The following is a 14,849-nucleotide window of genomic DNA, read 5'->3' as shown; positions in this document are numbered from 1 at the left end:
CATTTCAAACATGTTGAAAAACTGACTGTAAAAAGTGTTTAAAATATTCAGGAACCTGTAAAAAACTTTGTTTCTCAGGAAGCTACAAAATACGGCACAGTTTTACCTTTTTTAAGGTCTGGCTACTTTTATGATCCAGATATTGAATTTCTGTATGAGGGGAGATGATGTATTTACAGAAGCATCATTTTGTTTTTAACTGAACACATGATAATCTGTTATAGTAGCTCGTTTAACTAGCAGTCAGTGGTTTATGGTTGTTTTTGCATCATTTCTAATGTAGCTCAGGTCTAATTTCTCATCTCATCGTATCGGCGCTGTTGCTGCTGTTTGCTCTGCAACTGAAAGCATGACTGTCTGAACTCACCGTGTTGTTTCTCCACCCTCCACCCCTCCTTTAAACCACTCCATGTCTCCTCCACCCACACCTTTCCCTCCATCTTTGTCTCCTTCCTCCTCTCCACATTCATCCTTCTCACCCTAATCCACCCTAATCCCACCGCCCCTCGTTCATTGTGGGATGTTGCTGTGTGTGTTGTTGCCCCTCACCTCCATTTTCTCCATGGTCACTGCTCACTGCAATCACCCAGCTGGTAGAGGTAAGACATCAAGCCTCCACTCAGATAGAAAGTAGCTCCTCTCTGCTCAGGTTCAGCTCTGTGACGCTCAAACAAAAACTTAAAGAAAATCCTCCTAAAGTACAGGAATGTCTGAAAAATAAGAATGTTTTGAAAGTTCTGTGTTTTCTGTCCCTCATTTCAGAAAGAGAAACTCAAATATTATATAGATTTTAGGGCAGAAACGATTAATCGCGATTAATTGATTAGTAAAAATAATCGTTAACTAATTTAGTCATTGATTAATTGTTACCTTGAGTACAGAGACTCCATAAAGGAGAATTTACTGTAAGAACGATAGATTCAGAGCTGTAATTAAGTTTACCCAGAACTCCTCACCTGCTTCAAATTATATAAAACAAAAATCTCCTTTTTATTTATTACCCTGATAATCCAAAAGATCAGCCCTGCACTGCACTGAATGGTTTTCACATATTGATCTTGGCTGCAGATGCATCCGTTGCTACAAATGATTAATCGTTTTCTAATTGAATGCAATGTTTCTGCAAACAAGTTTATTTAATTTAAAAAAGGAACTGAATTAAGTTTTTATGTGTTTCTTATGCTATATTAAAAGGCTTAAGGGGTTAAAAGAAATATCTGCAGGATATTGCTTTTTTAAAACCCAATAATTGATTAATCAATTACTGAAATAATCATTCTGTGAACCAGAATCACCGAAATTACGAGAAATAAGTGCTTCAAATATTTCACTGTTTCACTTTCTGCAGTGGGGAAAAAATATAAAACTTTTTCACATGAAATTTGTTTAGATGTTCCTGTACTGCTTGTTGTTTTCCCAGTCTGTCTTGTTGTAGCAGAAATGTTTCCCTTAGTTTTACTTTGTAGTGATGTATTTTTCCTTCATTCCTGAAAAACAAAAATCAAGACTTAATATTTTGTTTTTGTGTAAAATATTCCCTCCAGTCTGTTTGGTCCCTTTTCCCTGTTCTAGTGTTTAGTTTTGAAATGTTTAAAGTGACATTGAGATATTTTATTTAAGGAACAGTGATTCCCAACCTCTTGTTTTAGCAGCACATGTATTGTTAAAAATCCACTTTCTGAATAAGTGATGAGTAAATCAAACATTTTAAAGAGCCTCCATAATAATTAAGCAGGAAAATATGAGTTTAAATTAGAGTTTAACCTTCTAAAATAAATATAAAAGACTATATATGCACATTTATTAGAAGTAAATCTATGTTGATTTCTATATTTACACTAAAAAAATTAATAAAAAATAAGGATAAAAGAATAATGAATTCAAATGTCCTAATTTAAAAATAAATATATTTTAAAAATGTCTCTTTCAGAGCAAAGTGGAACCAAATTCTTTGTTTGTGTTTAAACTCTGATTCTGAAAGCTTTTTCTCAAAAAAAGAAAAATGGCAGCCTGACTTAGAGTCCCGGTCCAAACTGGGCCAACAGGATGATGATCCTTAGCAGCAGCAGAAGAATAAAGGTATTTAAATGGTCTAGTCAAAGTCCAGACATCAATCTGATTGAAATGCTGTGGTAGGGCCTTTAAATATCTGTAACCCTAAAATAATTGAAGCAACATTGGAAAGAAGAAACTTCCTGCAAGTCATTACAAGTTTTTATCATGATAAAAACAACCTGGATAGAAAATAAATCCTGATTTTAGTTTCTTTTAAGGTTTACCTGCTGTAGGTTTATCAGAGCTTCTGTTGAATGAACAGGCAGAACTAATTTTAAGTAAAATAAATAAATTTATGAATGGATATCATGTAATTGCTGGAGGAATGAACGGTTTCAGGTTTGGTGAAGTTATTTAACATCTGCAGTCGTTCTCTTTTTTCTTCCTGCACTTTCAAAAGCCTTTAATTTAGAGTTAGGACGAGGAGTGTAACCTTTTTATGGGGTTAAAACGTTGGGAATCACTGTTTCTGTAATGACCCCCCTGCATTCATATCTCAGTATTTCCCTCTTCCAACATGTTGCTCAGACTCCAGTCCTCCTCTTCATCCTCCTCTTCGTTTCTCCCCCTCAGTTCCACGACAAGATGGATCCTCTGCTGGAGACTCTGGAGGCGGCGGTGCAGAGGCTCCGACAGCCTCCGCCGGTCGCCGCCGAGGTGGAGAAGATCCGGGAGCAGCTGGCGGAGCACCGCGCTCAGGGGCTGGAGCTGGACAAGCTGCTGCCCAGCTTCTCCGCCCTCTGCTGCCGCGGGGAGGAGCTCATCAGCCGGGCGGCGCACGACGACCCGGCGGCTCAGGGTGAGACGCCGCGATGCGTCTGTTACGTAAAGCTCAGGAAATTAGGGCTGAAACGATTAATACACTAATATGGCCCACTAATTTAGTAATCGATTAATCATTAATCAAAAAAAGACAATTTACTGAAGAGCAGTAATTAAGATAAAACTGTACAAAATTCTCAAATAGGAGTTTTAGCTTCACTTTGTTCAAATTAGCAGCTTGGCTAACAGAGCAGATCTGTCCTATGTTGAGTAGTAATAACTGGTTCAGTGAGAAATATGTATTATATTCCTTTTTTATCCATTTAATCATCAGAATAATCGTTAGTTGCAGCTCTAGAAGAAGTAAAACTCGTCTTCTTCTTCCGTCCTGCAGCCGTTCGCTCCCGGCTCCTGCGTTTGCGCTCCCTTTGGGACGAGATCCGGCAGCGAGCCGAGGAGAGAGAGAGCAAGCTGAACGACGTCCTGGACCTGGCCGGGAAGTTCTGGGCCGACGTGGCGGCTCTGCTGAGCACGCTCAGAGACTCCCAGGACATCGTGAGGGAGCTGGAGGACCCCGGGGTGGACCCGTCGCTCATCAAGCAGCAGATCGAAGCAGCCGAGGTTCAGAGGATGATCCTAACAGGAATAGACTCTCTGCTTTGTTTGTCAAAGCTTACATTCGTCGTTGTGTTTACCAGGCCATCAAGGCGGAGACGGACGGCCTGAGGGAGGAGCTGGAGTTCGTCCGGACGCTCGGGGCTGACCTCATCTTCGCCTGCGGAGAAACCGAGAAACCTGAAGTCAAGAAAACCATCGATGAGGTGAGAAAACTGGAAAGAAAATATTATTTTCCTCATGTCATCCTGACCAATCAGAAGCTGTTCGGTTGCGATTTAAACTGAAAAATTCAAATAATTTGATTAGGAAAAGAAAAATTAACAATTTAATTGAAAGAAAAAAACTAAATATATTTAAAATACATTTGTCAGAAATATTACTGAGAATGCTTACCAGTGTTAACCATCATCGTTAAGATGCAGTCATAGATGCTTCATCTTGCTCTTTATTTCATTGCATCCCATTATCTGGCAGCTCAGGAAAAGGTCCAGTGTGTCTGGCTGCCTTTTGGTGCCGGTTCAGATTTGCTCCACAGATGGAAGAAAATATTTCCAGATTGATTTGACTAGAACAAACCGATTCTCCATCCTGTCTGTGTTCCTGCCAGATGAATGCTGCCTGGGAGAGTCTGAACCGAACATGGAGGGAGAGGATGGAGCGGCTGGAGGAGGCCATGACCGCCTCAGTTCAGTACCAGGACGCGCTGCAGGTCCGCTCAGGGTCGCCATGGTTACGCTGCACTCCTCAGATTCAGAGCTCGTGTTTTACTACGTTTCTTTGTGTTTGCAGTCCATGTTCGACTACCTGGACAACGCCGTGATCAAGCTGTGCGACATGTCGACCGTAGGAACCGATCTGGGAACAGTCAAACAGCAGATAGAGGAGCTCAAGGTTCGTACGATCTCCTCCTGATCAGTACCGCAAACGGCTTGTACCGTAAACCTGACCCGGCTGTTTATCGCTCACCGCCCCGAGCAGCAGTACAAGGTGGACGTCTACCAGCAGCAGATCGACATGGAGAAGCTCTGCCACCAGGGGGAGCTGCTGCTGAAGAAAGTGTCGGACCAGACGGACCGGGACATGATCCAGGAGCCGCTGACAGAACTGCGGCACCTCTGGGAGAATCTGGGAGATAAAATCACCCAGAGACAGGTAATAAGGGCGGAAACAACGCTGCTTGACGGATTTCTAGTAACAGATAAGGCAGAATATAGTGATCAGTTAATCTATCAGTTATTCTGACGATTAATCAGATTAAAAAATGGCACCTCCTACAGATTCTACAGGAAATAAAGTCACTCTGTGTGATGAATCCATCAGGGCTGCTACTAGCATCTATTTTAATCGATTAATAAATTATTTTGGCGATTAATAGATTATTTGAATTTAAAAATTTGAACATTCTGCAGATGTTTTATCTAATAAATTAAGCTTTTTTAAATACAGTATTAGAAATACATTAGAAATTTGAATATATCAATTAATTTTCTACGCATTACTTTTGTCTAAAATGCAATAACTGCTTTCCTTTAGAGAACATTTGATAATTTAAAACGAAGGATCCATCTGCAGCTAAAACAAATCAATCAATACAGTGAAGTGCTGATCTGGAGACTATTTCTTTGGATTAACTGATTAATAATTGGACAACTAAGGGTGTTTTTTTTGTTTGTCTTACAAAATTTGAACGTGGTGAAGCTAAAACTGTCACTTGAGGATGGAGCAAATTTACAGTTTGTTTTTAATCTTAAATGCAAAATGTGTAAATAGTTTAACAGTTTTGACTTAATTACTGTAATTACAAAGCTTAGCGATTGATTACTAAGGTAGTTGACGATTATTTCAGATATTGATTAATCAGATTAATCACTTCAGCCCCAGGAACAGGTTCATTGTTTGTATTTTCTCTCCACAGCACAAGCTGGAGGCGGCGCTGCTGGCTCTTGGTCAGTTCCAGCATGCTCTCTCTGAGCTGCAGGCCTGGCTGAGCCACACCCACACCACTCTGGACACGCAGCGGCCCGTCAGCTCCGACCCCAAAGCCATCGAGATCGAGCTGGCGAAACACCACGTACGTCTGCAGTCTGCGTTGTAAAGGCGACCTGCTGTTCAAAATTCTTATATTTGGATTTAAAGTGACAAGACGCACTAAAGCAGCTGAAATGAGAAGACTGGAACCTCATTATCTAAGAATGATTTTATTATTTACCTGTTCAATGGATAGGTCACCTTTAATCTTCTGGAAGTTTCTGATCATTTAAATCTCCGTGTAAACCAGGTTTTACGTAACGACGTGCTGTCCCATCATGCCACGGTGGAGACTGTGAACAGCGCCGCCGCCGAGCTGCTGGAGTCGTCTCCGGGCGACGAGGCCAGCCACCTGCGGGACCAGCTGGACCAGCTCAACCGCAGCTGGGAGAGTCTGCTGCTAAAAACCCAGGAGCGGCAGAAGCTCCTGGAGGCCGCCCTGCAGCAGGTACGCCCAGCCCACGTCCAGGGAAATCACTCTGAGGAGCGCAGCTGTGAATAATCCAGTCCTTTCCCTCTCCACACCGGCGCTTTGCAGGCTGAAGGTTTCCATGGCGAGCTGGAGGAGTTCCTGCAATGGCTGAGGCGGACGGAGAGCCAGCTGTCTGCCGCCAAGCCGACCGGAGGCCTCCCAGAAACGGCCAGGGAGCAGCTACAGCAGCACATGGTAAAGCAGAGTCGGATTTCACCACCGATGGAAATTCATATCACTGAAACGTTTTGTCTTTTCTTTTTTTGCTCTAGAAACTAGAACAAAAATACTTTAGTTATTTTTGCAGGACAAGGAAATATTTTCCAGTCACCTTGGTGTCCTGGTGCTACTTATGACGTCCTTTCTTAAGGACTTTAAGGTTTTATCCTTCATTTCAGGAGGTGTTGTCTGCACAGATGCACTTGCCATATGGTCCAAATCAAACTTTAATGAGCCTCATTGTTCCAAACGGATCATTGTCCAGAAAGAGCATCGCTCACCTGAGGCAGGAGATCATTTCATTCGTGTCGTCTGCAGGAGCTGCAGGCTCAGCTGAACCAGCGGGCAGAACAGTACAACCACCTGCTGGATCAGGGAGAGTCCATGCTGCTGGCCCGAGGAGGAGAGGACGCCGGACCCGGAACCACCCAGACCCAGCAGAACCTGGCCATGCTGCAGAACAAGTGGGCCAGCCTCAACACCAAGATGGACGACCGCAGGGTGAGTCTGAAGACTCAGCAGTTTCTGTTTGGTTTGTTGTTGTTTGTTTCTGGACGGTTTTGACTTTAAGCTTTAAAAAACCCTCCAGGGGAAGCTGGAGGAAGCCGTTTCCTTGGCAACCGGTTTCCAGACGTCCCTCCAGGACACCATGAACTGGCTGACGCAGGCCGAACAGACCCTGAACATGGCCCAACCCCCCAGCCTCATTCTGGACACGGTCCTCTTCCAGATCGATGAGCACAAGGTGAGAGCTAGACCAGACACAAATATCGACCAGATGTGTTTGGGAGGTACGGAAGACTGAGTATGCCCAAATCAACAACTCGTAATTCAATGTTCAAAGGTTCTTTTTTGCCAATGTCTAGCACAGTTTAAAATTACAACTTTTAAATCTTGCAATTACTATTTTTATCCTTACAATTTAACAATAAAACTCTTAATTTTGACTTTGTTGGTACCCGAGTTTAGTTAGCGCTGTTAGCATTAGCGGTTAGTTCTAGTCATTAGTAAAAACAGAAATATAAACAAAACAACCTTCTTTTGGTTTGTGGAAATTAAAACAAAATAATGAAGGAAATAACTCTAGAAGTAAAAATAATAAGGAGATTTTACTGGCAGATTCATAGAACCGTTGAGATTGTATGTCCTGAACTTTGGCAGATATTTTGCTTATACTGTAATAAAATCTGCGTTTGGTTTCAGGGTTCATTTAAATGTGTTTGTGTCCGTCCAGGTGTTTGTGAACGAGGTGAACACCCACAGAGAGCAGGTCCTGGCTCTGGAGAAAGCAGGCTCTCAGCTTCGCTTCGCCAGTCTGAAGCAGGACGTGGTTCTGATCAAGAACCTGCTGCTGAGCGTCCAGGCCCGCTGGGACAAGCTGGTCCAGAGGTCCCTGGACCGGGGCCGACACCTCGATGAGGCCCGGAAACGAGCCAAGCAGGTAGCTTACTGATGCAACAAAACGGAAAAAAGATGTAGAGGAATTATTTAATTCTGTTTTAGTCTAAAGGCTAGAAATGAAATGCTAACTCTGCTCTCAGTTCCACGAGGCCTGGAGGAAGCTGACGGACTGGCTGGAGGAAGCTGAGAAAAGACTCGACTCGGAGGTGGAGATCTCCAACGAGCCGGACAAGATCAAAGTTCAGCTGACCAAACACAAGGTACCAGAGAGAGAAACCCGATCTAAACCCGCTTCTGCTCCTCCGGTTCCCACTCCAGATCTCTGCTCACCCTGAAATCTGCTTTTCTCCCTCAATCAGGAGTTTCAGAAAGCGCTGGGATCCAAGCAGCCGGTTTACGACACCACAGTGAGGTCAGGGAAGGCCATGAGGGACAAGGCTCAGCTGCCTGCAGACCAGCAGAAACTGGACCACCTGGTGGGGGAAGTCCGGGACAAGTGGGACACCGTCTGTGGGAAGAGCGTTGAAAGGTCCGGAGACGTGAAATGACCAACATTTCTTAAAACTGTCAACAGATTGGACAGAATGAGACAGATAATCTGTGGACAGGTCGACCTTCTCCACTCTGCCTGGGTCTCAACCAAACCTTTTTCTGAATGACAGTTTTGTTTACAGAGACTTCACAAATCATTTTATTTGTTATTTCTGTTGTTTTATTTTGGATATTTAGAATATCTCCCAGTTCCAGTGTTAAATCTTCACTAGATGTTAAAGTTTATTGATCTTTGAGATTTTGAGTTCTTGCGTTATTGTCATGCTGTTACCATTAAATTACTCATTTATCGCAATAACTTCTGCTGCATGGCCCAGCAGATTTAGCCATGCTAACCAGCCTGAGCATTCATAACATGCTATGCTAGCTGCAGCGTAGCAGAGAGCAAGAGAGGAGATGGGATGAGTAGCACCATAAGGAGGATGATTGACAGCACTAAGACCCGCCTCCTGGCTCTGATTGGTTGTTTGTTGTCATCACTGCTGTGTGACATGATTATCTGTCTCATACCATACATGTTATCAACAAATGTTTTTTATAAAAGTTGCATTTTCCAGGTTAACTAAAAATCATTAAATGATGTTTTCCTCGTGTTTCCAGGCAGCACAAGCTGGAGGAGGCTCTGCTGTTCTCAGGCCAGTTTGCCGAAGCGCTGCAGGCGTTAGTGGACTGGCTGTACCGGGTTGAGCCTCAGCTGGCTGAAGACCAGCCGGTCCACGGCGACATGGACCTGGTGTCCAACCTCATGGACGCACACAAGGTGGGTCAGGTGCTCAGGCAGAAATCAGCTTTTAGAGCTGTGCTCCGCTCACAGAGCAGTGATTAACGCAGCCATGATCTACATTTCCAGGTTTTCCAGAAAGAACTGGGTAAGCGGACCGGCAGCGTTCAGGCTCTGAAGCGGTCAGCCCGCGACCTGATGGAGACCGGCCGGGATGACACGGCGTGGGTCAAAGTTCAGCTGCAGGAGCTGAGCAACCGCTGGGACACAGTGTGTGCTCTGTCCGTCACCAAGCAGACCCGCCTCCAGCAGGCGCTCAAACAGGTACAGGATGTTTAAATCCAGATCTGGAGGCCTAAACCTTCAACCTATCAATTAGTCAAAAATGAAAAATTAAATAATTTCAAGAAAACCTAAGGTTCCTTCTGGTTAGGTTTAATTAATTGGCATAGTGATTAATCTGATTAAAATCTTGACAGCACTGCTATAAATATTAACAAAAGATGGCTAAAACCAAATGCAATTCGTACTTTTTCCCTGTTTTTTATCCAGAAAAAAATGTGAGAAACTTGGATAATTTTCATTTCTGTCCTCCGTCAGGCTGAGGAGTTCCGCACGGCGGTGCAGATGCTGCTGGAGTGGCTGTCGGAGGCGGAGCAGACGCTCCGTTTCCGTGGCGTTCTCCCCGAAGAGGCCGAGACGCTGCAGGCGCTGCTGCACACGCACCGCGACTTCATGGGAACGGTGGAGGAGAAGCGGGCCGACGTGAACAAGGCCGCCGGCATGGGAGAGGCCATCCTGACCGTGTGTCACCCCGACTCCATCACCACCATCAAACACTGGATCACCATCATCAGGGCGCGCTTCGAGGAGGTGGGGGAGGCGCCTGGTTTCATGATTTAAAACAAAAAGGATTGAGTCTGGTCAGAATGTGACTGAAACGATTAATCGATTATTCAATTAATCAGCAGCTAATTTAGTAATTGATTAATCTTTAACTCAAAAAGCACATATTCTAAAAAGACATATGCACAGCAGTAATTAGTGCAAAATTGTACAAAATACTGTACATTTTGCATTTAAATTTACCTTGAAAATGCCCAAACAAACCCTGCATTTTTTATCCGATTAATCGTCAGAATATTTGATTAATCGATTACTAAAGTCGTTATTTTCAGACCTAATTCAGAATAAGACAATGTGTCTTCGCTGTACAGGTGCTGACGTGGGCCAAACAGCACGAGCAGCGGCTGGAGACGGCTCTGACGGAGGTGCTCAACAACGCCAACCTGCTGGAGGAGCTGTTGTCATGGTTACAGTGGGCCGAGACCACGCTGGTCCAGAGGGACACGGAGCCGCTTCCTCAGGACATCCCGCAGCTGAAAACGCTGATCACGGAGCACCAGGTGGGCCTGCGGAGACTCAGCTGGACCCCAGGAAGTGGAAGTGGACATTTCCTGTTTGGGTTAAATCCCCTCTGCTGTTTCTGCGTTCCAGACGTTCATGGAGGAAATGACCCGGAAGCAGCCAGACGTGGACAAAGTGACGAAAAGCTACAAAAGGAAACCAGCGGAGCCTCCCAGCAGCCTGGCGGAGAGGAGAGGAGCTCGTATGTCCTTCGCTTCCAGTTCTGCTGTCACCATCACTCATTTTACTGGCTGATTAATGGTCCCAGAAATATTAACTAGTAGCACAAAAATGGCTTATTGATGCAAATTCACCCTCTCAAAGACCAATAAACTAATTTCTGAAGAACATTTATCACTGGGCCTGGAAGACATTTTAAATAAAGAAAACAAACATGAATAAAATGGATTGTTACGTTTCTGCACTAATTGGATTCATCATTGGGCAGAAACAGAAAAGTCTGCCAGTTAGGACTTTTGTGGGAAGAAAAGAGTAAACTATGACCGTCTACTGGGCGTCAAATGTTTGCTGCATTTTTGTGCTGCAAACACAAGAATAAATAGTTTTTATCCCTTATTTTATCACAATAGTACCACATCATATTGTGATAAAACTTTAAATCCATATTGATCACCTATAATCGTCTCTACTGCGTTTGGTGGAAAACTGATGCTTGTCGTTGCCATTTGTCGAGCCCGTTGCTATGGAAACAAAAGGGGAGGAGCTTTTTGTCCAGTTTCTGGCAAAAAGAGAGAGCGACACAATGACAACAAAAGCTATCGCCCTCATTTTAATTTATGATGCAATTCATTGATTTATTGCTGATTGCGACAGGCCGACCTCCATGGTTCCTGTTAAACTTTCTGCTTCCTGCCCAGGTAAACACCAGCAGCAGCAGCAGCAGCAGCCCAGCATGCAGCTCTCCGGGGGAAACCCGCGCCTCAACCAGCTCTGTGCGCGCTGGCAGCAGGTGTGGCTGCTGGCTCTGGACCGCCAGCGGAAACTCAACGACGCTCTGGACCGCCAGGAGGAGGTGACGCCTTTTTATTTAAATAATTATAAAGCTAACTGGACTGGAAACCTCTGAGGATTTGGTGCAAACAGTTAAAGGGCCCTCATGTTGGAGAGGAAGGCTGATAATACAGAGAATAATCCTGCAGAATTAGATGGGAGGAAGGATTCATCCCTTTCTGAACATTCAGAGAAACATAAAAACGAGGATTTTTCTACATCTGAAGACAGGAAACCACATATAGAAAACCTGTATATAAAGAAAATGATTATAACGTTTGTAGGTGAACATAGGAGTAAAATAAATGTAATCACGTTTCTAGATTGTAGATCTCTAGAATGGAGATCTACAACCTGCTTTGTGTTTCCGATAGTAGATATTCATGTTGTCTTTTCACCAAAGACGACTCTAAATTAGTTTTATTTAGAAAACTGAAGCCAAAAACAAATCTTCAGTTTGCAGAAGGAAGGATCATTTTTCCATCTTAAATAAAGAGGATTATTGATTTTATTCAATAATTTTATTATATCTCCACATTTATTCATTCAGATTCTATAAGGAATAGATTATGAACCTAAAGTAAAATGTATTGTGGCTCCCTATGTTCAGAATTAAGTTGATTTTTTTTTATTTCTGATATAATAAGTAAAATATTTGATCCTTTCGCAGCTCAAAGAATTCGCCAACTTTGACTTTGACGTGTGGAGGAAGAAGTACATGCGCTGGATGAACCACAAGAAATCCCGCGTCATGGATTTCTTCCGACGCATCGACAAGGACCAAGATGGAAAAATCACGCGGCAGGAGTTCATCGACGGCATCCTGGCCTCCAGTACGTTCCTCCGGTTCAGTTTCCGTTTCGTCTTACCAAATGTAAAGGAGTAAAAAACATAAAAATGGCGTTTCCCAGAATTCCCGACCAGTAAGCTGGAGATGTCGGCCGTGGCGGACATCTTTGATCGAGACGGAGACGGTTACATCGACTACTACGAGTTCGTGGCGGCGCTTCACCCCAACAAGGACGCCTACAGGCCGACCACCGACGCCGACAAGATAGAGGACGAGGTACCGGCGAGGCGGCAGAGCAAACCCGGCAGGATGAAGTCAGAGGAGCGCGGCTGAACCGGGTCTGTTTGTGTCGCTGCAGGTGACCCGCCAGGTGGCCCAGTGTAAGTGCGCCAAGCGGTTCCAGGTGGAGCAGATTGGAGAAAACAAGTACAGGGTGAGTCTGTGGGTCCGGTTCGGTCCGGATCCAGGTTTACATCAAAATAAAGAACCAGAGTCCAACTGCATTTACAAGAAAACAAATAATTTAGTTAAGTTAGAGGTGGTAAAAGGTCAGAAGGTCACAGAATTAAACAGTGACAAGAGAAAAAATCACATTGAAACCACAAATATCCAGACATTTTACTGGTTGTGCTCTTACCCGTTTTACTATGATACCCCTAAATAAAACCAGTCCTGCTCAAAAGGCAGCAACAAATAAACAAACAAAAGGTTACAGTTAAAAAGAAAACAAGCTATAAAAACCAAACGTCATTGAATTGACCTCAAGGACTTTTAGTTTGGATGTAAAAGCTCCAAACGAGATAAATTCAATCAATCTCAAAGCAGCGTTTTTCTGTTACATTTATTTATTTGCTTGCTTTAAGTTTGCAGCCAGTTTCACTGTTTGCTAGAAATCTCAGTAAAATGAATTAAAGTTAGAAGGTTTTAATGTGACATAAAATATTAAAAAGTTTCTTTTTCTCCAGTAACTTTTTTTTCCTATTGTTTAATTGCTTTCTCTGAATAAAAGGGGCAGATATTATACGATTTTTATTCTTTCTGCTCCTTTTCATTTTATTGATTTGTATATTTTCCTCTATTGTTTGTAATTGTTTTGTTTTCAGTGAAATTAATGAATATCAAACTAAAAAACAAACTAAAAACTAACCTGTAACAAGAGTTTCTCTGCATTCAGACTAAAAACGACACGTTGGCCTTTAACCTCTCGCTGCGTTTTTCACCTGTTTCCCACATCAGGTGGGATTTGTAGGTTCATCTTGCCTGTGTCGACATTTCAGTCACATCTCTGCAGGACTCTGCCATCACCTGACCGTGAACACGCAGCACAGAGACACTGCAGGTCTCTGAGGGAGGCTGCAGACACGTTTAAATGCTCTGAGGAAAACCACAACTTCAGTTTTCATTGAACCAGGACTGGGCGATAAATCAGTTTTAACAATTGATCGAATCTTTGGTTTTTGAATAATTCATTTTTGGAAAATCTGGATTTTTTTTCACCAATGTATTTCGGTTTTGGAGTGAAATCAGTTGGACAGGCGGCCATCTTTTTTAACTAGAACTAGGGTTAAACAACTAACAGAAGAGATTACTGAATTAAAAGACATATTTTGAAAATATTTTCTGTTATTTGCACTTTGTCTTTTAGAAAAGAAAGCAAGAAAAGTTTATTAAAATCGGATCTGGTATGAAATTTTATTTTTTAAACGTATCTCCCAGCCCTACATGAAATCTGATGGTTTATTGTGTCTAAACATCAGAAAGTTAATAAAAGTTTTGACTTTTAAGTAAATTTCATTGGTCATCTTGACATACATTTTCTCTAAATTAATATTTTTGCAGAATTTTCTGGTTTAGTTAGATTTTTTATTTATATAAATAATTTATGGTAAACTAGAGCCGCGCCCTTCGTCAGGAGCCGCCGTGTCTCTGTGCTGCAGCCATTAACTCCTCATCCTCGTTTTCAGCTTCATCTCCTGGATCTTCATCACATTTTTCTCCATCATCATCCTCAGGGTGATGATATCCGGCGTCCGCCTGCAGGACGCTGGACTAACTAACGTTTCTCTGCCTGCGAGTTTGTTTCCCTCATCATCATCATCATCATGATGCAGTCACGCCTCTCACCACTAACTTCCAGCTGCAGTTCAGGAAGATGTTTATGATAAATGTTTCATTCTCGTTCTGTTTCTTCCCCCCTGCCCTTGTGTTCCTCTGCTCCGTTTCCTGCCGGACTTTTTCTAGTTCTTCCTCGGAAACCAGGTAAAGTTTCAGCCGCTGGTGGGAGCGGACGGGTGGAAGCTGCTTCCATGTTTCCCACACAGGGAAACGCTTCTGCAACAACTGATTAGTTATGATTAATCTGATTAACTGTTTCAGCCCAAACATTCAATGCCTACAAGCAAAAACTTTATATTGTAAGAGAAAGACTTTCAGTATTCAAGATGGAGTACAAACTGACTACTAAATACACATTATTGCAAAGGAAACATTTCCCCCATGGCCCCTAGGGGGCTCTAAACTTCTGCCCCTAAAAGTTTTCTCCTTCGTGGCTGTGCAACGTGGAAGCAGCTGTCGCCGTCCGCTTGTGTTCATGCTGTGATTTGTTTGACTAATTGCACAATGCGAGGCGAGTGACAGCGACACGGCTGAAGTGCTAATTAGTGGTGGGGTGAAAATATGGCGTGCTGGAGCTGGGAAGCTGCTTGGAGAGACGTCCAGAGGAATCCTCCTGGGCTGGTTCTGCTTGAAAATGAGCTTTGCTGGGTGAATTTACAAAAATAAAACTTTTTGGGTCCATAAATTAAGGTTGATGC

General features: G+C 43.2%; 1 protein-coding gene across 21 annotated transcripts in view; it reads left to right on the top strand.

The window, feature by feature from the left end:
* The window catches only part of macf1a (microtubule actin crosslinking factor 1a), a 222,836-nt gene that overhangs the window by 197,422 nt on the left and 10,565 nt on the right, over positions 1 to 14,849 (top strand). For 14 of the 21 annotated variants that reach the window (XM_015046202.1, XM_015046193.1, XM_015046227.1 and 11 more), the window contains 25 exons: positions 591 to 599; positions 2,629 to 2,854; positions 3,212 to 3,438; positions 3,516 to 3,638; positions 4,043 to 4,144; positions 4,225 to 4,326; positions 4,414 to 4,587; positions 5,351 to 5,506; positions 5,714 to 5,911; positions 6,002 to 6,130; positions 6,473 to 6,655; positions 6,744 to 6,899; positions 7,389 to 7,595; positions 7,696 to 7,815; positions 7,915 to 8,084; positions 8,708 to 8,867; positions 8,958 to 9,152; positions 9,429 to 9,701; positions 10,046 to 10,234; positions 10,326 to 10,437; positions 11,114 to 11,268; positions 11,917 to 12,079; positions 12,158 to 12,312; positions 12,395 to 12,469; positions 14,278 to 14,295. In XM_015046202.1, the coding sequence (XP_014901688.1) occupies positions 591 to 599; positions 2,629 to 2,854; positions 3,212 to 3,438; positions 3,516 to 3,638; positions 4,043 to 4,144; positions 4,225 to 4,326; positions 4,414 to 4,587; positions 5,351 to 5,506; positions 5,714 to 5,911; positions 6,002 to 6,130; positions 6,473 to 6,655; positions 6,744 to 6,899; positions 7,389 to 7,595; positions 7,696 to 7,815; positions 7,915 to 8,084; positions 8,708 to 8,867; positions 8,958 to 9,152; positions 9,429 to 9,701; positions 10,046 to 10,234; positions 10,326 to 10,437; positions 11,114 to 11,268; positions 11,917 to 12,079; positions 12,158 to 12,312; positions 12,395 to 12,469; positions 14,278 to 14,295 (3,777 nt within the window). The remainder of the gene's footprint in view (positions 1 to 590; positions 600 to 2,628; positions 2,855 to 3,211; positions 3,439 to 3,515; positions 3,639 to 4,042; positions 4,145 to 4,224; positions 4,327 to 4,413; positions 4,588 to 5,350; positions 5,507 to 5,713; positions 5,912 to 6,001; positions 6,131 to 6,472; positions 6,656 to 6,743; positions 6,900 to 7,388; positions 7,596 to 7,695; positions 7,816 to 7,914; positions 8,085 to 8,707; positions 8,868 to 8,957; positions 9,153 to 9,428; positions 9,702 to 10,045; positions 10,235 to 10,325; positions 10,438 to 11,113; positions 11,269 to 11,916; positions 12,080 to 12,157; positions 12,313 to 12,394; positions 12,470 to 14,277; positions 14,296 to 14,849) is intronic. The other 7 variants (XM_015046256.1, XM_015046236.1, XM_015046186.1 and 4 more) reach the window with 2 other exon arrangements.

The sequence above is a fragment of the Poecilia latipinna genome, unplaced genomic scaffold (assembly GCF_001443285.1).
Source record: "Poecilia latipinna isolate Pla-1442-1.1 unplaced genomic scaffold, P_latipinna-1.0 Scaffold39, whole genome shotgun sequence".
Lineage (NCBI taxonomy): Eukaryota > Metazoa > Chordata > Actinopteri > Cyprinodontiformes > Poeciliidae > Poecilia > Poecilia latipinna.
The sequence above is the reverse complement of the archived record's forward strand: the minus strand, read 5'-3'. Positions and strand labels throughout refer to the sequence as shown.